The sequence below is a fragment of the Rhineura floridana genome, chromosome 1, assembly GCF_030035675.1.
Source record: "Rhineura floridana isolate rRhiFlo1 chromosome 1, rRhiFlo1.hap2, whole genome shotgun sequence".
Taxonomy (NCBI): domain Eukaryota; kingdom Metazoa; phylum Chordata; class Lepidosauria; order Squamata; family Rhineuridae; genus Rhineura; species Rhineura floridana.
This window is the reverse complement of record NC_084480.1, coordinates 224,544,015-224,571,869: the sequence shown is the minus strand read 5'-3', so window position 1 is coordinate 224,571,869 and position 27,855 is coordinate 224,544,015. Positions and strand designations below refer to the sequence as shown.

Genomic DNA, 27,855 nt, shown 5'->3' with positions numbered 1-27,855 from the left:
ATGGTGGCAGCGGTGAAGAGAATGACAATACCAGTATTCAGAGTCTCTGGGGATACTAGTATTGGGACGTTACTGGTGGTTGCCTAGCAGGGGGATCTGTTGAGATCTGTGCTAGAGCGGACAGGTAAACCATAAGAGAGTGCGGTCCGGACTGGTGGAGTCCCTGGTGGTGCCTAGAGACAGGCAGTAACCACGAGCAGGTAGGAATCTGACAGGGAGAGCCAGGGAAGGACGCCTCACATGGGCATGCTGACTTCTGTGGCTCCTCACAGGAGAGGGGAGCAATCTGGAAGACTGTGGGGAGGAAAACATGGTGGCTGAAGGGATATACTTCAGTCACTATGTTTTCCTCCCCACAGTCTTCCAGATTGCTCCCTCCCCTCTTACCTCTGCTTTCTGTTCAGCTGCTTAGGTGCTGATCTAAGCCTTGAAAAGCACATAAAGAGGCAAAATGAACTTCTTTCATGTGTGTTACTTTTCAAGGCTCAGAGCGGCAGCTTGGGTGCTGAAAAAGCACATAGAACTGAAAGAGGAAGTGGGAAGAGTACTACAGCTGGGTTTTTCCAACCAACTTCCTCCTTCATCTCTATGTATTTTTGCTTCAGTACTCCTTCAATGCTATATACTTTTTTTTTGGGGGGGGGGAGATAACCATTGTCACTAACTCATGATGAAGGGAGCAATGAGGAGGGCTCAGAAGGGCACCACTGAGATCGTGGGCACTGCATTGGCAGCCCCAGGATTAATGGACTGAAGTGTTACAATACTTTAGTATGAGTGATATTCTGAAGAAATGTCATGAATATCTTGAACTAAAGGCAGAGTGTGCACAGAATACTCTTCATTGTGGGAAAAACTCTGAAATTATCCTTAATAGTGGCATTTGGTTGGCTCACAGCAATGCCATCAGTACCAAACATACTTTGAGAGGGATAACCCAATTAAAAACAATATTTAAAATGTGCAATTAATCAAGTAATTGAATTGATTTAGGCTGCAATCCTAAGCCTATTTACCTGGGAGTAAATTTAATAGGGCTTACTTCTGAGTAGGCATAGTTAGGATTGTGCTATTAATTAATTATTAACAATTGTAACCTGAGCCTGAAAATCTAAACCAACAACAGTAACAACATTTACACCTCATACCTTCTATAAAATAGGATACAACCACTGAGCTGATATCACTGTTTTCAGATAAATATTCTAATATTCTTCAATTAAGGTTTTTTGTCCTTTGCAATTTATAAAAAACACTACAATTCATTTCAGTAGGCTCCTTGGAGACAAGGATTTAGAGACAGAGTCATGTTTCAATTTTTGAGGAGCCGGGAAAAACAACCGGGAGTAAATTGCTTACTTGGAGTATTGTTGGGGTTGCCAGGTTCATGGCCTGAGATGGATCCTGTATCTTTAGGAGAAGAGGTCAGCCAAGTGCAGGTGTTCTTGCAACACTGTAATGGGAAAAACCACAAGGTGGAATTCTCCCTTCCCCCTGCACAACTTTTAAAGATACAGAAGACCTCTTGGAGGCTGGGCCTGGCAACCAAGAGGTCTTCTGTATCTTTAAAAGTTGTACAGGGGGAAGGGAGAATTCCACCTTGTGGTTTTTCCCATTACAGGGTTGCAAGAACACCTGCACTTGGCTGACTTTCTCTTCTCCTAAAGATACAGGATCCATCTCAGGCCATGAACCTGGCAACCCTAAGTATTGTCAGAGTCACCTGGGTACTTTAGAACTTGCTGTCATGAGTCTGTACTATGTTCTTCAAAGTGTAGTATTTATTGATAGGGAACATGTATCTTTTGCTAATAAAAGCCAAAATCCACAAGGGATGCTATAGCTTACATTTTGAGCTACATCTGAAGAGAAAAGGTTTGTAAGTAAAACTAATACATGAAAGTTACTGAATTCAGGACAAAAACAATTTACACCCAGGATACACATACATACTCTCTGAGTATTATATATTACTGAATTCTTAATTTTTGCAAGACTACAGCTGCTCCTGTTTTTGATCTATGGATCAAGTCGGAATTAAGAAACATTTAAGATGGTGTTACTAAATTATGGCTGTAAGAATCACAAGGGATTTTCTTTAGCCCCGGTTTAGTGCTAGCTCTTTTTCTCTTCAGTCCCATATATTTTCTAGATAATGACTGGACAAAGGGAAATGCAGACTACAGATCACCTAGGAGCAGACGTATATCCCATTGATATCTACTGCTATTTCCACCTGGCAGATAGACAGTTCATGCTAAGAACTGCTGAAAGAGGAACCCGCTGAATATACTACAGCTGTCTACCAGCCCCTTCAAATATAAATATTAATAATGGCAGAAAGGGAACCTAAATGTGAGTCTGCTCGTGGGCATTACCATACCAGAAAAAGGCTTCACTACCTATTGCCTCATTATCAGTCTTCTAGTAGTAGGGAACAGGCCTCAGCCATTAATGGTGCAAAAGAGTTGCCTTATGAAGCAGAATCTCTCAGGAAGGTGTAACAGCATAGCAGAAGCTGCACCTAGCTAACTGAAATAGTGGGATAAAGGATAAAGCCTCCATATTATATGGAAAGCTTTCCAGCACTATGGTTCCAAAACCATATTATGCAAAGTTGGTACTATATCAGAATCCCACTGTGCTCCATAATATCCTAACCAGAACCAACTGAAATTAGGATATAAGTTGTGGGAGCTGTAATCCCAAAACATCTAGAGGGCACTATGCTGGCAACCCTTGGTATAGGTATAGGTAGCAAGTTTTGTGTTTTCTGTCAGATGTTTCGAGAGGTAAACACCTCAAAGCTGGTTTCTTGCCTCTTCTTTACAGAGTCAGCAGCAAAAGAATTTGGAAGATCATATCAGCACCCATACCTAAATATATTTGTTAATTATTCTCGGTAAATTATTTTAATTATGCTAATATTTATACAGCCACAAGAGCGGCTGTGTACTGTAGCCAGCATGGATTTTTCACATTCCGTCACGTTAAATTGAAAATAACCCCCATGCCATTCTGCTGCTTCCCATAAACTCATTTCAAAACAGCTCATTGTAAAATTTATTGTCCTGAACTCAGAAACTCTTGCTTAACAACCCTATAAGTTTTCATGGCGATACACAAAACAGTCAGAGAGAATCTAGAGTTCAAAGTGTAAAACAAGAGAGGGAAAATCCAGACTCCTGCTGGATTTTTTTGTAAGTGGTCTCATAATCTCTTGGAATTAATTAAAAATCAGCCATGTTCACAGAGTACCTGTGATCCTATTACTGACCTTGCCCCATACTCTGTCCTTCATTTTCTGCGGGTTAACAGTTTAAAAAAATCCCTGGCAGATTTTTAATTAATTTAAGAAATTTAACATTGGGGTCTATTTTAGCACAAGCATGTTCAGTAAGAACCAACCAATAGTGTTCTAAAAGCCAGATTCACAGCTGTTTGGCTTGGCTAATCAGCAGGCCCCACCCATGCCAGACATTTATTCCACTTTAAATAGTCATGGCTTCCCCAAAAAATCCTGGGAAGTGTAATTTGTCAATGATGCTGAGAGTTGTTAGGAGACTCCTATTCCCCTGAGAGAGCTCCAGTGTGTTTAACAGTCAGCCCCTCTTCTGGTGATTGTAGGTTTGTGAGAATATGGCATCTCCTAACAATTCTTCAGGCTCATCAACATTGGAACATTTCTTTGTAGCAAGTACACTGCTTTTACCTTGTTTTGCACCATCTGCAATTCCTGCTCAATGGTGGCTGCAAATCATTTTTTTCCTATTCTCTGGGAAGAATTAGTCTCACTGTTTCCTTGTGGCCCCACTCTCTAATTATACATTCCCACTCCCTCTTGTTGCTAGGTGACCGAGCATACTACCAGCTGCAGTAGGTTCCTTAAAAAAACAACCAGAAGTGAAAATATATGTTTTCCCAGCCTATGGTTGGTAGGATACAGCTGAAATACAAATCTTTGTCTGAGCAGTGTTATGCTCGCAGACAAGTTAGCAAAAAAAGAAAATAAAGGCACCATTTGCAGCAACATTAAAAAGACCAGCAGAATGGAGGAGAGCAGCCGGAAGTTACTTTTCAGCCCAGAGGAAACAAAATGAAAGAAAGGAGGAGGGGATTGTGGGTGTGGAGAGGGGAATGATTGCCACATCCACCTAAAAACAGCAAAGCAAAGTGCCTACATGGAGGAGGGAACCAAAGCTGAAACGTATTTTTCTCCCCATTTCATATTATCAGTAGATTGGGTTAGTATGCATTTACAGGGGGACAACTGCGTGGTAGCGTCTGTTTGCCAGTAACTTCATGTGAACCATGCAAATTTAAAGGAGACATGAGTAGCACCAAATGCACAGTAAACCACCATGTAGATGGACCCACACTACCCTTCATAAGCAACACTTCTCAGTATTCTTTGGGGGAAGCCATGGCTGTTTAAAGTGGAATAAATGTCAGGTGTGGATGTGGGCAGGGTCAGCTTTGGTTTAAATTTGGGTGGGAGACTACATGCTTCTGCTGTAGAATAAAAAGGTGGGGGAAACCCTGAAACTGTTAACCATGTTTTCCTTTTGGAAAGGTAAGGGGCTTTCTCTCTGCCCAGTGCCCACCCACTGAATATCTTCCCCTCCCTCCTCTTCCCTCCTCTTCCCTCCCTATGCCTCCCCTTCCCCCTTCCCCGCTCCCCCAGGTCAGTTTCACTTATCCTAAGCATGATTGCACAGGACTAAATCCCATTGAACTCAATAAGCATGCAAATGATCAAACCTCCCCTCCTCCACCTCCTCCCTCCTATCCCCTTCCTCTTACCCTTCTCCTTCCCTCCCTTATCCCCTCCCACTCCTCCCCTTCCAATTCACCCCCTTCTCCTCCCCTCTCCTCCTCTCCCATGGTCAGTTTGGTGGTCCTCCACACCCTTGAGGTTCAATCAGTCACTAAAGGAAAAAAGCCTTTAGTGTGGCAAGCTCTACTCTATGGAACTCCCAGCCTCCCCAGATAGATCAGGGAGAGGAGCCAGAGGTGGATGAGGTTTTCGAGGGCATTGAGGGAGGGGGTGAAGTCAATAGCCTGCCAGTTCCCACGGACAGTCCTCCCGACAACACAGAGCTCACTCCACCTACAAGAACCCCAACAGAGTCGTTGAGGGCCGACCTCACTCACGCGCCAACTCCATCCCGCCAGGACTCCCCACCTGGCACTTCAAACGCTTCCCCACCAGAGGGTTCTCCTCCCCCCAAAGTGGAGCCAGCACCTAGCAAGCCTGCCTTGTCAGATGAGCAGGCAGAGGCTCGCCCTCCCTCGCCCTGTGCGAGACTCCATGAGAAGTGGGTCGGTCAGAAGGTGGAACTTCAAAGGAGTCAGAGATTACGGGCGAAAACCTTTCCTATTTAAGGCGGTGCCCCCCTGATTGGGGTGCTGAGTCAACTTACTCCACATGCTGCAGAGCATGATTAGGTAGTCTAGTTAGGGACAGTAGTGAGTCAGCATTAGAGAGGTCTATGAAGCGCACTACTTTTGATGTAACCGTTACTCTAATAAAACAAGAATTAATCCCAGTCTCGTCTCCGACTCATCTCTCGGATTCTGGGCAGGACACTAACTAACTAACACCTCTGGTTTTAAGCTAGTCCTTTTTAGAAGTACCTTTATTGTAGGAATTAATATCAATTCCTGTAAAAATGCAGTCTGTCTGTAAAGTTAAAGACATCAAGACATTCATTCCTGGAAGCCAAGTCGATACTGAAATACTCCACCCAATTTACATTTAACAGAAATGCTGGCGTGTCCTAAGGCTGCACCAGGATTCATGACATGAAAACATCTCCAAAGAACATGAGAGCCATGCTGGATTGTAACTAAGGCCTATATAGTCTAGTATTCTGTGTGACAGTCTCTAACCAGATGCCTATGAGAAACCCACAAGCAGGACATGAGTGCAATTACATTTCCCCCCAATTGTTCCTCAGCAACTGGTATTCAGAAACACACTGCCTCTGATACTGAATACTGAAGGTAATATAATATAGCTACAGATAGCCTTTTCTTCCATGAAGATGCCTAACCACTTTTTAAAGTCATCCAAGTTTGCAGACATCACTACATTCTTGTGGTAGCAGACTCTATATGTTGCTGCCTCTGTTTGTGGTAGTGAATTCTACATGTTGGTGACAGATGAGCTACATGAACAAAAATACACATATTTTTGCAGATGCTAGGTAAATGACAATCTATGCTCATATGCTTTTTGTAAAGGACTAAATGGGTAGAGCCAATGTGGTGTAGTGGTTGAACTACAACCTGGGAGAGCAGGGTACGAATCCCCACACAGCCATGAAGCTCACTGGGTGACCTTGGGCCAGTCACTGCCTCTCAGCCTCAGAGGGAGGCAATGGTAAACCCCCTCTGAATACCACTTACCATGAAAACTCTATTCATAGGGTCGCCATAAGTCGGGATCGACTTGAAGGCAGTCCATTTCCATTTTCAAATGGGTAGTCAGTAACTCTGCAGTCAGTGATGGTCTGGATGAGGGCTAATAAACTGAAGCTCTGTCCAGAGAGGATAGAGGTGCTGTTGTGCGATGACTCAATTAACCAAGAAAGTGGTGCTCATCCTTTCCTAGATGAGGCTGCACTTCTCCTAAATGAGACTTGCAGAGTAGGGATGCTATTAGATCTGCTCTGGTCTTTGGGTGCCCAATTGGCATCCAAGCATTAAGTACCTTTCACCAATTTGGTTGGTACCCTAGCTATGGCCCCTCCTTAATACAGAAATGAAGACAGCCTTCCCACAGTTATCTATGGTCTGGTAACTTTAAGGTTAGACTGATATAATGTACTGCGTCTGTAGCCAGAGTTGGTACAGATCAGAACAGAACGTGCTGAGGATCACATTGATTTTTGCTCATTTATAAATGTCAGCAATAACCATTAAGAGTTGCATGCTGATGTGCTGTGGGAGTTCTCCTGTGCATAGTATGTTTACAGCTTTAGACAGCCTGGACAGATTATACATGGAGGCTTCCTGAACTGTTAGCATCACCAAATGGACACAGCTAGAAACATCTTGCCTCAAAAATATTCCCTGTACATAGCTGCAGTATTAAATACAATATTGTAATGCACAATACACCACTACAGTAAAAGGGTGTGGCCCCATACGGGAGAAAACTCACCCTTGCAATACAGGCTAGTATTGATTGGAAGCACAGAACTGTGAAAACTCACACAGCTGGAGGAACTGGCATGGTGTGTAGAACACTGCTGGGGAGTGGGCAGAAGCACAGTACTTCCAAATGCCAAGCAGTTGCACAAGATTTGCTATAAGGCATGGGCCTAGCTGATAAATGGCCATGTGCTTTGAGATGTTATGGCCTTACATTGGGAAGAACAGGAATGGGGAATTAGCTGGCCAAATCTTCTCAAAAGAGTCAATCTCTGTCGGACTAGGAGGAGACCCACAAGTAATGACCTTTTACCCTGAGGTCTCAACAGTGGGAGCATCATGTATCCTCTTTACCTTTGCCACCTTGTTTATTTTTCTGATTGTTTTAGAAGTCTGAAGTAAACCCAAGTGAGGTAGAAAGGATTATCCAGCAAAGGGCTTACTAGCTGGTACTTCCTCAGCAGCAGGGAACAGACAAAAGCAGGATGCTGCTGCAAGGTTTCTGGGGTTAACTACTTCAGTAGCAGGTCAGAGACTAGGCAAACATAGAAAACCTGATACAAAATGTGTCCCGTGATGAAAAGAACCTCTAGTATGAAAGCATGAAGAATTCACCAGGGAACTGTATGTATAGAGAGACGGTGGACTTCTGAGGACATGTGGGACTCACCAAGAGGAAGCCTTACAGCACCCATGCCATCCTAATCAGTTTTAAATATTGTATTTTAAAAATATCGTAACTCACCTTAGGACCTCATGGTGAAAGGTGGGCAAGAAATCAATTTTAACTACAAATTAGCTCATGGGACAGTTTCCCTACAGTCAATTTTAAGTGTTAGCCTAGGGTCTGGGAGGCCAGGGTTAAAATACCCACTCTGCAATAAAGCTGACTGGATGAGCATGAGTCAGTCACTCTCTCTCAGCCTATTATTATTGTCACTTGTATGCCAAAATGGTATCTCAGAACGTGAAGGACAGATGACATATAAATGTAATAAATAAATAAATATCACTCCAGTGTTTTAAAATCTTTATTCTCATTCAATTTCTAGGCCTAATTCATGTGCAGCACTTGCACCCTAAATTCCTACAAGAGCACATTCTCCCATGCAAATCTTTCTGACAACTAGGGATGAATGAATCTGTCTATTTTGTCTCTCTCTGTTTTCTAACTTTTCCAGTTTTAAAGTCAGTTCTTCACATTTCCACAGCAATTTGCATTTAAAAAAAAATCCTCAAGAAAATTCATCAATATTTTAGTGCAGATTTCTCCTAATAAACACATTTTGGCTAAAATATATATATTTGCAACAAATTTCCCTAATATAATTCAGGTTTGTGTGTTATTTTCAATAATACATGTGCTTTTATGCACATTTCCCCATAATGCATTTTTGTTCATATTGTTTGATTGGAAAATGGCACTACAAAATTCAGGGAACTGCAAATTTCAAAGGATAGCTGTACTTTGGAATATTGTTAGAGAAGTGCAAGTTAGCTAGTTTCTCATTATAATACAAACAAAATCAAATTGTTCCTCTAGTCCTACTGACAAGTGTCCCTTTAACATAAACTTTTCAATGTGACTCTGCCTACTGAGGTCAGTTGGGATTTGGCAATCCTGTACTCACTTATTCAGGAGTAAGTTCAGACTGAATACATATGCATAGGATTACACTGTTAATGTATTTCGGACCCTCCGGTTGGGCAGAGCAATCCAACTCAGGGGCAGCTGGCAGAAGGGGTGCCGGCAGGAATCTCCACAGCATCCATTTGCCATTTGGGATTCGCCGGGCTGGCAGAATGTCAGCTCAGCCAGGAACTGAGCACATGAACGGAAATGTAAAAGCTGGCTCTCATGAATACCCCCACTGGTGAGTAAGCACCAGTGAGTAAGCACTCCCCATTGAGTTCTTAAAGGTTGGTTTAAGAAAATAATTACAATGAAAAACCTTTTTCTTGGTGTAACTTTGGCCTGGATCGGGACCTACAGGAGCGCTCTGAAGAGCTGAACCTGAAGGATCCCAGCTCTGCCATGGGTGAGCCGGGGTGAAGGGCTTCTGCTGGCGGAGCTGAGACCTGCTGGCTCAGCCAGGGGTCTGTCACATCCAACTCCCCTCAGCCCGGGTAAATCACAATGCAAGCATACCCTTTTTTATAAACATATTGACAGAGCAAACCTGCTTTCAAGTTACACTGGCTAAGTAGCTGTAGGTTTATATTTAACAGAATTTATATACTGCAAAATCAACCATAACCTCTAAGCCAGGGTTCCAAAACTGTGGTCCGCAGACCACCCATGGTCCATGGATTGTCTGTGGGTTTGTGGTTGACACAGGAGACAACATATCCATCATATTAAATATCCGTATTGATTTGTAATTGTATTTTTATTGCTTGTTACATTATATTTTATTTTATTGCAGTTTGAATTCTATGTAATTCAAATTGCAATACAATAGAATACAATATAAAAGCAATAAAATATAATTAAAAATGATATTGCATCTAGCACAGCATCTCCCTTTGAGGGAGGGAGTGGTCCCAGTTGCCCTGAAAGAGGTAGTGATCCAACGGCTCCTGGAAAAGCCCACCCTAGACCTATTGGTAGTGACAACTACCGCCCAGTTGCAAATACCCCCTTTTTAGGGAATGTGATTGAGAGGGCTGTGGTACAGCAATTGCAAGTACTCTTATGAAACTGATTATCTTGACCCATTCCAATCTGCGTTCAGGCCTGGTTATAGGACTGAATCACCCTTGGTCATCCTGATGAATGGCCTTGGTTGCCCTGAATGACCTTTATTGGGAGGAGGACAGGGGGAGTGCTTGATCTCTTAGTGGCTTTTGATACTATCGACCATGGTATCCTTTTGAGCCAACTTGCTGAGATGGGTATTGGAGACACTGGTTTACAATGGTTCTGATTGTACCTCCAGGACCATTTTCAGAGAACAGCATTGGGTGATTGTCTTTCAATCCCCTGGCAGTTGTGTTGTGGAGTGCTGCAGGGTACCCCCTTGTCCCCAATGCTGTTTAACATCTATATGAAGCCCTTGGGAGCAGTCATCAGGAGATTTGGGGCAAAGAGTCTCCAGTACGCTGATGATACCTACCTCTATTTCTCTGTAACATCTGAATCAGGAGAGGCCATGCAAGCCCTGGACTGGTGCCTGGACTTGGTGGTGGGCTGGATGAGGACCAATAAACTGCCTCTGAATCCTAGTAAGATGAAGGCACTGTTGGATGGTGATTCCCAAGTTTGGATAATTGGTCAGTTGCCTTCTTTGGATGGAGTTGTACTCCCTCTGAAAGAGCATGTTTGTAGTCTGAGGGTGCTCCTGGATCCATCTTTGTCACTAGAGACCCAGGTGATCTAAGTGGCTAGGAGTGCCGTTTACCAGCTTTGGCTGGTAAGACAGCTGTGGCCATTTCAGGACCGGGATAGCCTGATCACAGTTGTCCATGCAGTGGTAACCTCCAGGTTGGATTACTGTAATGCGTTCCATATAGGGCTGCCATTGAGGTTGGTCTGGAAGGTGCAGCTGGTGCAAAATGCAGTGGAAAGACTGCTCATTGGGGCAGGGTATCACCAATATGTTACCCCATTCTGAAAAAATTGCACTGGCTGCTCATGTGAGGTATGCTCCCACCATGACAGATATGCAGGCCAATTTAGCTGTTCCATCAGCAAAGATATGTATTCAGTAACAATGTGAATATATATAATTCCCCTGCCATTCCCATTATGTTTGAATGTTACAGTGCTAGCATAGCAGCCCAATTACATATTGCATATAACCACATGACGGGGAAGCTCAACAGCTATCTTTCCTAGAGAAACACAGCATTGAGGGATTTGGAGCAAAGAAACCAGAGCCTGGGGAACAAGGGTGGGCTTATCAAGGTGCATGTGTGTGAGAGAGAGATTTGGGGAGATTTGTTAGATCCACTGTAAACTGTGTATTCTTTAGTAGTATTAACATGACACTGAGCCAAACCTTGAGCTAAGGGTTGTTTATTCTTTATTTATTACAATGCCAGTTCCAGGTATTGGGGGACCCTTGGGCACAATTCCCCCTGCCCAGGACTGGCATCAGCAACTGGCACCCTTGGTTAGCTGCTAGGCCCACCACCTTTTCCCCCTGACCCTTTACGCAGTGCCAGGAGGTTGTGCCAGGCCACTGTTTTAATTTCTACAGTGCCCCCCTCTTGGTATTGCTCTGGAGTGCTGTTAGATTTTTAAATTGTGTGTTTAAAGGTTTTAATTAATGTCCTGTGATTATGGTATTTTAATGATATTGTACACTTCCCTGAGCACCTATGGGAGGAAGGGCGCTATAGAAATACAATAAACAGTGGAAAATTAAAGTGGTGGCTAGAAACATTTTTTTAAATTAGAAAGACCTATTACTTTTAGATATAGTATCTCTTTTAGCTGCACAACAAATATTACAGAAAAATTAAACAAAACTGCCTGCAGTTGAAAACTCTAAACCTGCATAAAGTTTACCACACTAATTTCCTTAGGTAAAAATTAAAGGTACAGCTGCGGTTGTTCCTCAGCCTAGAAGCTAAGCCTCTGGCTGAAACTAGCCAGTTTCTATTTTCTACTGTCTGTATAGGTATTTTATTGAGTCACCCATTATGTTCTTTGTCTCAAGTAACCGTGCTGAGGTCAGTAATATGCAGGGAGATAGCGATTAACCGTCTGCGAACTTTTTAAATATTTTTGAAAGTTAGAGATAGTGTGCGTTCATACAGTATATTGTTTTCTTAAAAATCCATAAATAACTCTAGCAGTGTTTTCTTTTGAGATCATTTTGCTTTGCTGAGCTCTGAGGACTTTTTCTATTCACCCATTGGTCAGTCTGTGTACTTGTGGTTGATGACATAAGCACAGACCCATTAAGAGAATTACAGGTTTATATTATCTCTAGAGCCATCCCTAATCCTATGCTCTGTTTCCCAAACTGAATGGATTAAAATAGAAATTTACTGGTTGCTACGTAAGTTCTCCATTCACAAGCAGTGCAATTTTATTGCATAAATTATGCTGTATTTGGTTTGTCTTCTGACTCCTTACACAATTCTTTTCCAAAGATCAAAAAACCCCACCCAACTCAAAGAATCAATCATGTAATTAATGAATCAATAGATGCACAGGTGTGTGACAAACTAATTCCATCGACAGAAAGAAGCCAAAATCTCATCCATGTATACCTGGAAAAGTTGTTGGTATTTTTAGGATATCCTACCACGACAGCAGCTGTGGTTAAACTGTACTCCCAACCCCTTTTTGTTATTTGCAATTCTTACATCTTTTGGAATGGAGAAAGGGAACCTGTAATTGTGACTTGCCCAAGGTAGTCCAGTCAATGGTAACTTGAAGCATCTTCCACGCCTAAAAAAATTTATGCACTGTAACACTTACTATGATGTTAAGAGTAAGGGTTCAATCACAATGGCATTTCTACCCAAACTGCATCAAGGAGCAATACAAGTCAAACTGTGCCATTTGCTCCTTTTCAGAAAAATGGGAACTTTTTGTGTGCGAGCCCTTGCCATGACTGTGAAAAAGGCTGTTTTAGAAGCTAACATCATTGATTTCCAAGCATCACTGAAGATAGCATGAAGTTTGGAAAAGCCCTCCATCCCAGGAAAAGGCAGATCTTCCAGGGCTCCCACTGACACTTGGGCAGGCTCAGGACAAGGATGAGCTTTTAGAGCTGGGAAGTAGGTGGTAATGATGATGGAATCATGTTGGACCTTGGAGATGCTCAGAGTGCTTCTGAAATGCTGCATGTCATCACTATCAAGACCCTGCCTGTTTCCTTCTGAGAGGTCAGTGGTGAGTAAAGATTTGGCATGATGTAGGGCTGTGCAAACAGGAGCAATTCAGATGGTAGACTGGAGGAGTTACATTCCATATGCTTACTTTTTAAAAAGTTTTATTAGTTTTTATTACAAATCAATATCCCCAACTCACTGGTCTTGACCCCGCATATTAACAAATAACCATAACTCTAGCAACAATCAGCATCTACATCATATAGTTCAACCATCCAATAGATCAGTGGTGTCCAACAGTTTTTTCATATTTGCCAAAACATGTGGCAGATGTATTAACTGTGTTTGGAGGGCAGAAAAAGACACGTTTTGAATTATTTATTTATAGAATTAGTGAGAAATTATAGGTATCTTTTCATTAAGGAGTGCAGGGAAATCAGGCAAAAAATCAGATGTAACTCTTCCTCCAAATTTTTGTTCAATATTTGCAATCTATATTTTGATTCCATCATTTTTACCACCTAAAAAGATAATTCACAGAGCCACGTTTAACCAAAAATTGAAAAGTTTTGGAATAACTATATTTGGAACCATGAACTCATTTTGATTTAAAATATGAGTCCACTTCATAACAATGGAATCGTCTTTCAAATGTTGAGTGCTTTGAAGTAAAATCACATTCTTCTCAAAATGATGCCTCTCCAAAGAAAGCCTCACAAACTGTTGAGTGGTTGAGAATTGTAGATGTCAAAGTGAAATGTATCTTGTATGAGTTGAGGTGTTAGACTAGGACCTGGGAGACCAGGGTTCAAATCCCCACACAGCCATGAAGCTCACTGGGTGACCTTGGGCCAGTCACTGCCTCTCAGCCTCAGAGGAAGGCAATGGTAAACCCCCTCTGAATACTGCTTACCATGAAAACTCTATTCATAGGGTCGCCATAAGTCGGGATCAACTTGAAGGCAGTCCAACATGAATTCAAAACAATTCTGTATTTTTCAAAGTCAGAAAAGTGTATAGGACCCACGGTATGTGATTGTTAAAGGCAGAGAGTGGACGCTTTTTTCAACTGGTACATGTAAAAAGAATTTTATTTAAAATTCTATTTTGAAAAATAGATGTTAGAAGCACCAGTTTGCCACATGTGGTGAATGGTGACAGTGTTGGACACCAAGACAATATATATTTTCCAGTATGATTCATCTGTGCCTATACTCTTTTCCAAAGTGCTTATTTACTCTCCCATACCTATTCTGCCAGGAATTTTTCCAATTTTCCAATTGTGAACTTGCAAGGGCTGAGCAAGCTACAGTGGTTCTTTTAATTGTTCCTCTGTAGGACTCCAGGAGTTTTGCAACTGCCCCCTGTCAGTAAGTCTTGCCTCCATCTAGATGCTCAGCTGCTCAGCCCTATTTCTTTGCTTCAGAAATTTTCAGTAAGATCTAATAACTGGAAAATGGTGGTGAAAGGACAACGCCCTAAGTGGCAACTGGAGAAGAATGAGGGTGAGGGCAGACTATGCTGCCCAAGGGATTCTGGAATCATGTGGAAACAGTATATTTCGTTTGTTCCTGATGGTCTTAAATGAGAGGTTTTTTGGTAGGACACTTTAAGTATCTTTTTGGCTAAAAAGCTGAATGTAAATTTTGAAATAAAATGCAAGTCAATAGTCTTTTTTGAGGTATGTGTCATTTCTCTATTTTGCTATGTATCAGCACTAGAATGCTAAGATACTCCTGCTCCACATGATTTACTTTATATCTTCTCCACCCAACACAATACCTAAAACTTCACACAAAAAAACACTAAAAAGGAGAATGCATCTCATTATAATCTTTATTTTTACATACAAAGTATGAGGCAGAGAGGCTGGAGACCACATCAGGCATTCTGGGAATACAATGACTATCTAGACCCATTCCAATCTAGATTCAGACCTGATCACAGGACAGAATTACGCTCTGAGGGATTATCTTTATCAAGAACATGGCAAGGGTATTGCAAACTTGCTCCTTCTTCTATATCTCTGTGCAGCTTTTGATACAATTGACCATGGTACCCTCCTGGACTGGCTGAGGGCTGGCACAGTGTCCTACCTAAGGGGCCAAAGCCAGAGAACAGTGTTGGGAAAGTACTACTAGAACTGTTGGCAGCTCTCTTTAATACAGTTTAGCAGACATATTGCTAGGTCTACAACATCTATATTACACCAATTAACCCCAACATCATTCTCCAATCCTTAACTGCCTTCTAGAACCTCCTAGGCAAGAAATCTTTTTGTCCCTGACATATCCAACATTTTCCTTACCTTCCTGATTTGTTTTCCTTATTTTTTTATGGAATTAAATCCCACTGTTTACTCATTTTTAAACATTCTCCTTATGCCCTGTGGCTACTGCCTTTCAGTGTCACTTAAACTGGTTGAACAAGAATAAATACAACTTATAAGAACAGCATGATCAATATACATTCAGTGGAAGGTACATAAATCAGAAGACTAACCGACATCTTTTTTTCGAAATCTAAACAACATTAACATGTCTTAAATTCTAGACACTAGCAGTGAAATCCTAACCATGTCTATTCAGACGTAAACCCTACCGAATGCAAAGGGCCTTACTCCCAGGTTATTGGGAATAGTACTGTACCCTGATTCTTGGCACTAGGATCGCGACATTATTCACATTTTTCAATGCCATCATTACTTTCCTTTTCTATGCATAAGCAGTTACCCCAATGCAGCACCTCCACATACGTTAGAACCTTTCAGCTAACAATTAATCATAAAAAACAAAGTTCCTGTCCTTCTTGTTTCCGACCGTACGTTATTTACTCCATGTAGGGCGCATGCGCTTATTTTTTCATCCTACCACACTGTTGCGAGTTGCGCGCGTGCGCCGATGTTTCTTTTACATTCCTGTTTTCCTTGCGTCTTGCACTAGTTTATTGTGCGCGCGCAGTCGTTTCGCGGGGCCGCGTTCTACCTTTTCACACACTCACATACACACCTCCCCTCTCCATCTGTACCATCTCACAGAATTCGAACTTCCCAACCGCCTCTCCCTCCGCCATCGTTGCGTGGGAGTGCGCGCGCACGCGCGCGCGCGACCACACAGGGGAGGGGAGGGAGGGAAAGGGGAGGGGGCAACCATGCCGCGGGGGCGGCCTCCAAAACCCGGCGGTAGAGAAAACACCAAAGCAGCCACCGAGTCAGGTAAAAAAAAGAAGAAGAAGCGCGGACGGGCTCAGCAAAAAGCAAAACAAAACGTCTCCGGGTGCTGGGCTGAATCCCTTACATCGCTCGCGCAGGGTGAGAAAGGCACCGTGAAACAATCCGCCGGGCCTCGCATATAGTCCCCGGATATGGAGAAAGGCGAAGGAGGAAGGCCGGGCCTATTGTGCGAAGGACTTAGTGTGCGGCCGGCCCTGTGCGGAATGATACCGAGCTAACTCCGCGCAGCCGGCGGCGGAGGAGCGCATGTTGCTACCGCCGCGCGCTCTTATAAATCTATATATAGAGGGAGGGAAGGCTCGATTCAGTCAGAACGGTTGAGGGAAGGAAAGCTGTATAGTGTTAGGAGTAGGGGAAGAGGAGGGAAAGGAAGGCCGAGTTGGGTGTCAGTGAATTCTTTTAACACCTTCGTCTGAGTTGCTTTCTAATACGATCTCTGGTGTGGTAAAATGGGTCCCCTTATTGATTCATTCTTTATCTCGAAGGGAGTGGGACGAACGGTCCCCTTTAGAGACGTTCGTATAAAGCAACCTCCGTGAAACAGCCTTTTCCGCAGCCTCAAGAGGAATGCAGAAGGCACCACCTTCACGGCCGCTGTGCTCCTCCTGCTGCAGCAGTTCCTCTTTGTAGTTGCCCTACCTTCTTCCTGCAGTACTCCGAGAACATTTCAGAGGAAGGCAGACTACAGTCTTGCGGGATCTACTTTGTACTTTACTAGAACTCCTAGATCCACCAATTGCAGCAAGGTGACAAAGACAAGACACTTAGAATTATAGAACCGGGGGGCCAGCAATTTGTTCTGAGTACCAGAACGGAGATGAGGTTATAGTTCTACATGCGTCCATACGCAACTTTTCCTGGATGTCCTAAACGTTGTCTATTTCAGCAGACTAATTTGGCAGAGAGGGAAATCATTTTGTCCACGTGCTTCTTAGACAATAGGGAATCAGAAAGCTCACCCCTGCTTTCAAGTAAATCCATGGAAACTAGCTGGGAACTGTCATTCTTTGTATTCTGATCCTAGGCCCTTTTACCTGAAAAAAACAGGCAAGCATCATGGTCTTAAAAGTAAGGGACCACTGGCCTCTATGTTCCAGGATGTTTATAGCTAGTTCTCTTTTTATATCATGTGAGGGAAGGAGGGAGGAGAGCAGTTACTTGATGTTGTGTTTTGTGGCCTGGACACTGTGCTTTTATAGCAGGGTTTATTTTTCTTACATCCCATGGTCTCAGATAGCTTGTAGTAGGGCTGAGGAACCTGTGACCCTCCCAACTCCCATCAGCCCCAGCCACCATTGTTAGTGGTAAGAGATGATGGGACCTATACTTCAGCCACAGGTTCCCCATCCCTGGTTTATATCTATTTCATTAGTATCTACCCCTTGTCTTGACCTCAGTGGAATTTTTTTCTGAGTTGGTATGAATAGGATTATACTGTGAAGTATTACATTTAGGTGGATTTTTGGAAATAAAGACAGGCAAGCTAAATTACTTTTCTTGTAGTAATATTTTCTTGGATCTACTTTCCTTCCTTTCCTCAAACTTAGTTTGCTGTTGTTTTGCTTGTCTTGCCCCAATTCTCAAATGATGTATAAAAAGTGACACTTGAAAGGTAGAGCACTCTTCCACTTTTTTGTTTAAAAAACCTATTGTATCTGTTCCATTACATAGCTTGCTGCATGAGGGAGGGCCACAGTCTCAACTCATGAAGTGGCAGGAATTGGTGGCCATAATGGCCATCTCATATATTGTTTCTTTCCTGCTTCTCCAGCAGTTGCTTCTAAAAGTCTCCTGTAAGGGAAGGGCGGCCCCAATTCCACCTAGAGAAGCAGCAGCAGGTTGTAATGGTTTAGTAGTTGTATGCCCAAATGTATATACTTATGCTATAAACTGTCTCCACCTGTCAAGTATTGGATGGCTTACACTTGTGGAGTCCCCAAAGGGACCAAGAATTATCAAAACCAATGGGTTTGTAAAACAGATGACTCAAGTAGGTCAAGTCACCGGTGTGTGTGTGTGTGTTTTAAAATCTTTGTTTCTTACCCATCTGCTTATGGGAAAGTTCCTCTGCCTGTTTTCCCCAACCATAGACAACAAACAAAATCCACCTGTGTAGTTCTTTCCAAAATAAAGTTACTGAAAAAAGAAAAAAAATGGGAGGACAACACTTCATGTGATGTAGTGAGGAAGAGCAACATAACAAAACGCTTTTTAAAAAGTCCAGTTGAAGTTTTTGTATTGATTTGTATATACTGTAATACCTCAGTTAACGAAGTATACGTGTTCCTGGACAATACTTCTTTCACAGAAACTTTGATATCACAGGTAGAATAACATGGAAAGAATAGGGATAGGTTCCTCCACAACAAAAAATAAGAACAGTTCAACATATTTCAGCAAACTTTTTATTCAAAACTAAGGATACACATGTCTGAAATGAAACAACCAGATCAGGTAAGCCTTGAATACAGACCACATGATGGCCTCTTCCAAAACACATGCAGGGATGCCTGCCTTGCCTTTTTTCTTTATCATGTAGCATCTTGCTAAAGCTTTGAGCACAATTCTCCTTTACATACTCTTGAGCTGGCAGGTGAGGGGCAGCCATCGTCACCACCACCCTGTGCTTGGTCACTCTCTTGCTCTCTGCCATCCTCTCCTACACTTGAGCAGACATGTCTGCAGTGAACAGTGCTTGCAGGGCACCCAAAGCACTGTTTGCTGTGGAGGTGTCTCTGCCACCTGGCTAGGAGCACCATTCTAGCTGCACATGAGAGAGCTGCCTACAGCAGCTGCAGTCCAGCAGATAAGGAGCCAAATTCTGACTGTCAGAGTGTGTGCTGCCACCACCACCCAAAAAAGATTTTGTTAAAAGGAGCTTCTTTCCTGGAGGATTTGTTAACTGAGGTATTAATGTAATCTTGCACAATGTGTCATCCAGCACCATGGGCTTAGACAAGTTCCCCTTTTGTCTTTAACTCTCTATTCTCATATTTTTGAACCTTTGATGAACCCACCATGAAGTAATGTGCAGAGAAGAGGGAATTATACTTAGGGTGCAATTCCCCTATTTTTAGAATTACACCATTTATTTTTGTATCATATTTATATACTGTCCTTTCTTCAAGGAGCTCATGGTAGCATTTGCAGACATAAGCAATTTTTACTAGTCTTAGACTAGCCAAGCCAAAAACTGGTTGCCATGACCCTGCCTTTCCCTTGTCCCTGATTTTGTGTGACATTTGGACACATTTCCCTGTTCTGTTTTTAGTGTGGAGTTAGATTGGTTGAGACTTCTGGCTTCGCCCTGAACCTTGGCAACTCAGTGACCAAAGGAGTCCCCCCCCCCAATTCATATCTCTGAACTGAAAAAGGACAGAGGAGGTGTGTTTAGTTGGACTGCCCTGCCAACATATTCAGAGCCTCGCAGTTCAGCCTTTCCTGTACCCTAGACAGGGAGGGGGCAGGGATTACCATACTACTGCAAGGATGTCCCTAGCTGCCTCTGCAACTCTTGTTTTGCGATGGGCTGTGGTAAGTCAAATCCAAAAAGGGAAATGCAGGATGAGAAAACACTTTATCTCCTCCATATCTTTGTGACCCTCAGCCAACTGTGAAATACACTTTGTTTATATAAAGCATTTTTTTTCCAGCTGAAAAAAGGTTCCAGAGTGGCTCACAAAGATCAGTGATAACACAGCCACTGCCTTCAGGCTTCTAATCTAAAAGACACAACACAGAAGAAAAGCGGATTGGGAGGGAGGAAAACACAAGCTCACACACTAGTTTTTCGTTATAAAGCGATGGACAGCTTGAATGAAAAAAAATTTTGGGGGGGGAAAGTTGTTGGTCTTTCAGCAGAGCTAATGGCAAAGGCTTGCAATCCAATCTCTCCCTCTCCTGCAGTCTGATAGAATTGCTGCTGTAGATGACAGTTGAGGGCGGAGCTGGATGGAGGCAGTGGAGAGGCAATTAATCCCACTTTTCCTACCTTCCCTATAGCCTGATAGATTGCTGTAGATGACAGTTGGGGGAGTGTCTCATTAAAGCTTTTAAAAGTTTCCTCTATTGATTGTATTTCTAAATCTGGGATGTGTTCCTGTTGCCCCACTTATTATTATCTATTTATTATTATTAAATTTCTATCCTGCCCCTCCTCCCAGAAGGAGCCCTTACAGTCTCTGGGCATGGCTCCGCAATAAAAGTGAACTTGTTGCAGTGGGTTGTAATAGGATAAAAAATTGTTTCTAATTCTAGCCTTCTAGATGACTACTGTTCACAGTTTATACGTTCTTGCTTTAATCCAGCTGTAGTATAAAGTTCAAGAAAACAAGACATTTCACCCTTAAAAAAATCTAATGGTAGAGTAACTGTGGTGATGATGTGGCAGAACCACATCTTCTATTCAGTTTCAGTTAGTACCTTGTAACTTTGCTCTTCCCCACTTCAAGGGAGACTGAAGCTACTTACACTCCCTTGATGGTAAGGCTTCACCCTCAAAACAAATAATGCCCTTGTATGTGAAGGAAGCCTACATTCACATTTAATATGGTTTTGGAACTCGTATCTGGGATGTAGTTATTAATTCTGTTGTATCTTTCACTATTTGAACAATTTGTTTTGGTCACAGAACACAGGATAAACTAGGTGTGTAGTGTGCCGAAGTAAACCAAGTGGAAAAGTTGGTAACCAGTGTTTACAGTTTTTAAAAATCAAAACTAGGTTAATGTATACATGGATAGAATCCTGATACCACACCTAAGCCCTTTGATTTCACTGGGGTTTGGTGTGCCTAATTCTGCATAGGATCAAGCTGTAAGTATCCTACAACGCAGTAAAATATAATGGACATGCAGATTGTTCTACAATTTTAGCTTATTTTAGTAGAATTATATTTAGTATCTTTTTACATGTCTCCTGTCTCTGAGTTTTGAGAACGGATTGCAAGTGCCAAATTGTGAGTGGACCTTTCTATTCAGATTGTTCGCTGTGCCTGTAGTCCTCTAATATATTATAAAACTTCTGAAATCATTAGGATTATGCAAGAATAAACTGATATAGACGATTGCAACCTATATCAATTAAAATGTTTATCCCCAATGCTTTTTGTGGGTGCTTAATATTGTAAAGCAGTACAAATTAAATGGAGAAGATTAAAGGTTGTCTTACATTTTTAATATACGTTGAGAGCTCTTGAGGCAAAAAAGAATGTATTTTCAAATTATGTATCATTTACAAAACCAGAAAAAAACAGACATGAACAACTTTGAGCAAACATAAAATAACCACTGCAAGATGCATAGTTCCATTCAAAAATGTTTATACTTATTTTGTAGATGGTGTTCTAACACTGAATACAGAGAACAATAATTATACCCAGCAAGTCCCAAACTTTCGTAAGTGTGAAATCTGTTTTCTGTCTTTTTCAAAAGACACACAATTCCAGCGCCACATGAGAGATCATGAGCAAAATGACAAGGTAGGTATCTCAATAAATCTGGGTAGCCTTTATGACAAAATTGCTGAAGTAGAAGGTGTGCATAAATCTCCATTTAATTTCTTCATGATTCAAATTCCAGGATTCTTTGTAAACCTAGTTTTCAGGAGGTTTAATAAGACAGAATTTTCCTATTCTCTGCCATTCTTCTCTAGAAAGATATATTTAATTTAAAATGTATGTATTATTGTTCCTTGTTCGCAGTTTAGGAACAATTGGCTGTATTTTAGACATTATAGCTTGCTTGAGCCACTGAATATATACATACATAGATAAGTTATGGAAATATAATATGAAAACTCAAGCTTTATTAAGAAATCTTTCTCTAACTTTACAGTGTTTTCTACTCTTTAAAGCATTACAGAGGATGTTAATCTAATAGTTCTAAAATCTATGGCCTGGCATCATAAAAACGAAAGAAGTAAGGGAACAATAATTTTCCAAGGAAATGTTCCAGGTTTGCTTTCCTGTCTTAAAGCTGAAATATGTAAAGCTTAGTTATCACTCCAAAAGGGTATGGTGTGGAGAATGTTTTCAAGTGCGTAGACAGAAAGATGGATTATAAAAACAGCAAATAAATTATTCACTAGGGCGTGGAACAGGAAAGGAATGCCATTGTGGAGATTCAGTCAACGTTTTGGTTTTGGCAATTGGCAATATTTCATTTGGACTTCATTATTTATTTAAGGAGCTTATATACTGAAACTTCAATTATGAGGTTTTCAGTGAGGTTTACAATCATAGTGAGGTGACTTCCATCTTTTATATTGCCTCCTCAGTGGGATCATGAAGCTTAAGTATTGCCTTGATTTTTTCCCCCGCAAACAGCCTCATCGATGTAACCAGTGTCCAATGTCATTTAATGTTGAGTTCAACCTTACACTGCATAAATGTACCCACAATGGCGAAGATCCTACTTGTCCTGTATGCAACAAAAAATTCTCCAGGGTAGCTAGTCTTAAAGCTCATATTATGCTTCATGAAAAAGAAGAGGTAATTATATCTTTATTTTTAAAGCACATATAGAATGCAAAGATTTGAAGTGAGTTTTTTGTTCCAGAGTCCTCGAGTTGCTTCTTGAGTTCTATGGATAGATTATTTGTGTGAAAACAAAAGATTGGGAGTGGAGAAGATATACTTCATGAAATCCTCTGCTGATTTTAACGAGCAAGAGACTGTATACAGTTTTATTCCTTATTGTCTAGTTTTATGGAAAAAACAAAATTAATGCATAATGTTTTAGAAGGAACAGCTAGGAAAAAAACTCAATTCTGGTTATATCATTTTGAAACAGTATTTGAGAAGAATATCAGGGCAGGATTAAAACTTGTATATAAAAGATTGGTTCAGACGTAACAATAAACCATGGAATTGACACAGTGTGAATGAGACTTGTGTTTCTGTGCTCCCTTTCCCCAATTGATACTCCAGTTCAATTAGTAGCTTCCTGTTGAATATAAATTAAGCCCTGTTTGGTATTACTGATGTGTAGGGCATACCATGTTGGTGGTAGAGTGGCCATGTTTCTAGTCCCACCACTGACATCATAATTTCTTCCTCGAACAGCCGTGTGTTGTGTGCGGTTGTCTGAAGAGAACTTTCTGTAGGAACTCCACACAATGGGCCTTACAGGGAAGTATCCGATGTTCCTGTTCCACTAGTGCAAGCGAGATGCCGAATTTTCCTTCCTTTCCCCTGTTGCCCTCCATATGCCCTCAAAATAGGCTCCAGAGAGTTGGAGGCATATGGAGAGGAGAGGAAACAGAACTGTCACTGCACCAGTGGAACTCCCCTGGCACTGCTTTGGATACAAGACCCATTTGTGGAGGTGACGCAATTGTGTGGAGTCCCTATATGTGAACAGGTCCGTATACATTGGAATTTCGTCCAGACAACTGCACACAGTACTTAGTTGTTATGGGGAGGATTCATGATGTCAGGGGTGGGGCTTAAAGTGCAGCCCTGCTCTGCCATCCACATGAAACTGGGTGTTTGTAAGTTAAGATTTGAAACTGGTTAGTAGTTTCAAACTATAGTTTGCCATTTCAGATATAATGACAAACTATGGCTTTCACTAAAGTCAAAGTAACTAATTTAATCTGACTATGCAGAAGGAGGAGGGGAAGTCTGAACTCAAGACTTCTTCACATACCACCAAGGCTAGGTGTGGATCAATCTGATTTGTATGTATGTATTCATAATTACATTCCATGTACACTGCAATCTGTGATTTTTTTAAAAAAAAACTTTAAAAACATAGTTTAAATATGCATTTAAATGTGTATCTTCTTTCAAAGTTTATATTTAAATATGTATTATCACCCAAAGTACAAGGTCTCTGTCTTGCCAGGATTCATCTATAGGCCCTCATCCATATGGCATCCAGGAACTAGTCTAGGACCTGCATGGCAATTGATTGAGATATTACAGAGAAATAGAACTAACCTCACTCCAAATCCTCTAATGATGGCTCCCAATGGCTTCATGCAGATGTTAAATAGCACTGGGGACAAGATGGTACCTTGTGGCACCCCACAGCACAGTTGCCAGTTGTTGAAAAATAGTCACCCAGTGCCCCTCTTTGAAACTAACCCTGTAGGTAGGAATAGAACCACTGGAATACAGTGCCTCTGATACCCATCCCATATATTCAGTCCAGGAGGTTAAAATGGTTAATGTTAAAAACCATTGAGAGATCAAGTAAGAGAAAGAGGGTCACACTCCCTCTGTACGTCTACTAATAAAGGTAATTCATCAGAGCATGCACAGCCAATTCAGTCCTTAAACCAAATTAATATGGGTCTAGATAGTTGGTATCATCTAAGAGTATCTGAAGTAGTGCCATCACAACCCTGTTGATAACCTACCCTAAGGAGGGGCTATTTGTGACAGGGCAGTGGTTGTCATAGACTATTGCGTCCCGGCGGGTTTCTTCAGGATGGCCCCACCGTCACCTTGTTAAGGGCAATGGGGACCACCACCTCACACAAAGATTTTTTTTTACACATACGCGTGCGCGCGCGCACACACACACACACACACACACACACACACACAGAGAGAGAGAGAGAGAGAGAGAGAGAGAGAGAGAGAAATTTAAATCAGCCACAAGGAACAGGTTTGAGGGGTTTGCAGTCAGCTGTATCTCTACAAGCACCTTGCCCATGTCTGAAACTGATCCCACAGATCAGATGCTGCACTGGATGTTTGAGATGGAACTGGTATAAGAACAGCACTAAGATTATTATGGACACAAGTGACTTTATCCTCAAAGTGCCTAGCAAACAAGTCACAGTGAGCCTTTATGGGTTTCACATCCTCTGTGGCCTAAAAGTATTCTTCACTAAAGAACATACTAATAAACCCTAGACCATCCCGAAGTGGACTGGGTGGCTACTTGAGATAGCAAAGCAGGCATTCTTTCCTGCCTTCACTACCATGTAATATGCATAATTAAGTGCTCTAATGCATGTTTGGTCAGCATTGCAGCAAGTCTTATGGTATTTGATGCTAGTACATTTATGTGCCAAAGAAAGAATACTGATTTCCTTCTTTCAATGCATTTTGATACAACCATCCCGGACCAGAATTACATATTTAACAGGATTCCTCTATTGGCTCTCATCACATACACTTACAAATGCATGAAGCAACATTAGGCAACTGTGATGTCAAATTTTAGTGGACATTGCCTGCTTAAATGTCTATATTGTTTGGAAACTGAACAATCCATGAAAGTGTGAACATCCCAAAATATGGCTGTTCCTAGGAGCCATCTAGCCATTAGGTCTAGAATTGGTCAAGCCATGTGTTGAGTCTAGACATAATTTGCCTGGGATGTCAAGAGAGGGAGCCTCAGAACTGGTAGACTCTGGCAATGCTGGCACTAAGAAAAGGTAAAGGTGTCATCCCTGTGACAGAAAATCACAACAACATATTCTTCATGTAACAGATTTGTCTTTCCCATTCATGCAGTTACGGAATGTAGTGAATGTGCATAGGCTGCTCAGGTAGCATGTGCTATGGCTGCAAGGTCTGTGAGCTTTGTTGTTTTTAGACATAATTCACAACTCATGATTATTGCACTGTTACTCTTAGAATTATGTTATTTATATGTTAATGGCACAATTTGTGTGTGTGTCAAAAACTGGGATCTGTAAGGGTTTTTGTACTTTACATGGTAGGATATTGTTGAACTCAATGCTTATGTTTAACTATATTGTTGTACTGGAAAAAATGAAGATCTCAATAAGGCACGAATTTTTTTTTAACTTGCAAATGGTATTGTACCTAATAAAGTCCACCCAGGCTTTCTTGGAGTATATGTGACTCTGATACCAGATCAGTACAGTCAATCTTTCTATCAACAGAGGGTTTAAAAATGTTTTAAGTAATAAAATGTTACAATAAAATAACGGATCTTTATGCAGATTTTGAAAATAATCAAGCCAGCTTACTATCTTTACAGAATCTTATATGTTCAGAGTGTGGAGATGAGTTTACTTTGCAGAGTCAGTTGGCCCTGCACATGGAAGAACATCGTCAAGAATTGTCTGGAAGCAAAGTCCATATGTGTAAAACTTGTAAGAAAGAGGTTGAAACTTCTTCCCAACTAAAGGAACACATGAAAACTCATTACAAAATAAGGTGAGAATAGCTGGATATTTAAATGTGTTCACAAGTGGGTTGAAGGTTCAGAAATGTCTCTGATTGATCCATCATGCTTGTCATCCGAAGAAATGCTCTGAGATGAACACCCATAAGCAAACGTAGGCCAGCCAGATTTCACACTGGGGTCTTAACTTCAGTAGCATAATCCTTATGCCTAGATGGAGTGCATTGGGACCCACAACAGTTAGGAGTGAAGTTGGCAGGGTTCTATGCATAGTTTTTATTTAATTCAAGTGACTTCATACTGCTGCTTAAACTTTGTTAAGTATGGCAGGAGTCCCCAATTTGGAAATTCTGTACATATGTTGAAGTAGTGAGCTCCTGTATTTTTTCTACAGTGCCCAGGTTGTAACATTATGGAGGAGTGTTCATGTACATATACATCATACAAGGCGTTAGATTTCAGAAGCAAGAAATATACAAGTACACATATTGTATCCAGCATCATCTTCTGTGTGTGAGAGAAGGGAGAATGTATCTTTGCAGATGGCCACCTTACATTTTTATGATCACTAGCATTGAATGCATTTATTTATTTCAAAGTCTTCTGCCTTATTAGTCAGGGGATCCTCTTTATTTTATTAAAAGTTTAATTGCAGCCCTAATTTTACCCTTGTCCATGCACTGGTAACATCCAGGCTGGATTACTCTAATGCGCTCTATGTGGGGCTGCCATTGCGGTTGGTCCAGAAATTGCAGCTGGTGCAAAATGAGGCGGTGAGATTGCTCACTGGGGCAGGGTATTGCCAACATGTCACCCCGCTGCTGAAATAATTACACTGGCTGTCCATTTGCTTCCAGGCCAAGTTCAAGATTCTAGTTTTGGTGTACAAAACGCTATACAGCTTGGGACCAGGATACCTGAAAGATAGTTTTATCTCTTATATACCCAGTCAATCACTGCACTCTGCAGGTGAGGGCCTCCTGCAGATACATCTTATCAAGAGGTCCGTTCTGCACAACATAGGAAATGGACCTTTAGTGTGGTGGCAGCTACCCTGTAGAATTCCCTCCCCTTAAATATTAGTCAGGTGCCATCTCTGTTATCTTTTTGGCACCTATTGAAGACTTTCCTCTTTCAACAAGCCTTTTGAGTTGAGACCTATCCCAGTCTGCATCTGTGTTGGAATTGCTTTTTAATATGTTCTTAAACCTTTTTTAAAATGTTTTTTATCTTAGATGTTTTGAAAGGTTTTTTTTAAGTAACGTTTTTGAAGATGTTTTGTTTTAATGTGTTTTAAAGTTTGTTTTTATGATGTCTTAGTGTTTTTGGTGCTTTAGTTTGCTGCCCAGGGCTCCTGCTGGGAGGAAGGGTGGGATATAAATATAATAATAATAATAATAATAATAATAAACAATAACCAGTTCCTGCTCTCTGGCATCTGTAGGAGAGAGAGTGTGTGAAGGGATTAAACAATGTAAGAATCTCAAAAGACTCAAAATGGCTGCTATATGTTTGGCACTAATCATGGAGCACCAAGTGTTATTTTTGTCCTCTATATCTGAT

The 27,855-nt window shown here is 41.5% G+C and overlaps 1 protein-coding gene across 6 annotated transcripts in view; it reads left to right on the top strand.

Annotated features, from left to right (window-relative positions):
* Window positions 1-16,096: 16,096 nt before the first annotated feature.
* Window positions 16,097-27,855, top strand: part of ZNF236 (zinc finger protein 236) — a 131,266-nt gene continuing 119,507 nt past the window's right edge. For 3 of the 6 annotated variants that reach the window (XM_061594203.1, XM_061594247.1, XM_061594240.1), the window contains exons 1-4: window positions 16,097-16,162; window positions 21,517-21,659; window positions 22,506-22,670; window positions 26,146-26,324. In XM_061594203.1, coding sequence (XP_061450187.1) covers window positions 16,099-16,162; window positions 21,517-21,659; window positions 22,506-22,670; window positions 26,146-26,324 — 551 coding nt within the window. In that variant the 5' untranslated portion in view covers window positions 16,097-16,098. Of the gene's footprint in view, window positions 16,259-16,346; window positions 16,927-21,516; window positions 21,660-22,505; window positions 22,671-26,145; window positions 26,325-27,855 lie in introns of those variants that run through there. The other 3 variants (XM_061594231.1, XM_061594222.1, XM_061594212.1) reach the window with 3 other exon arrangements.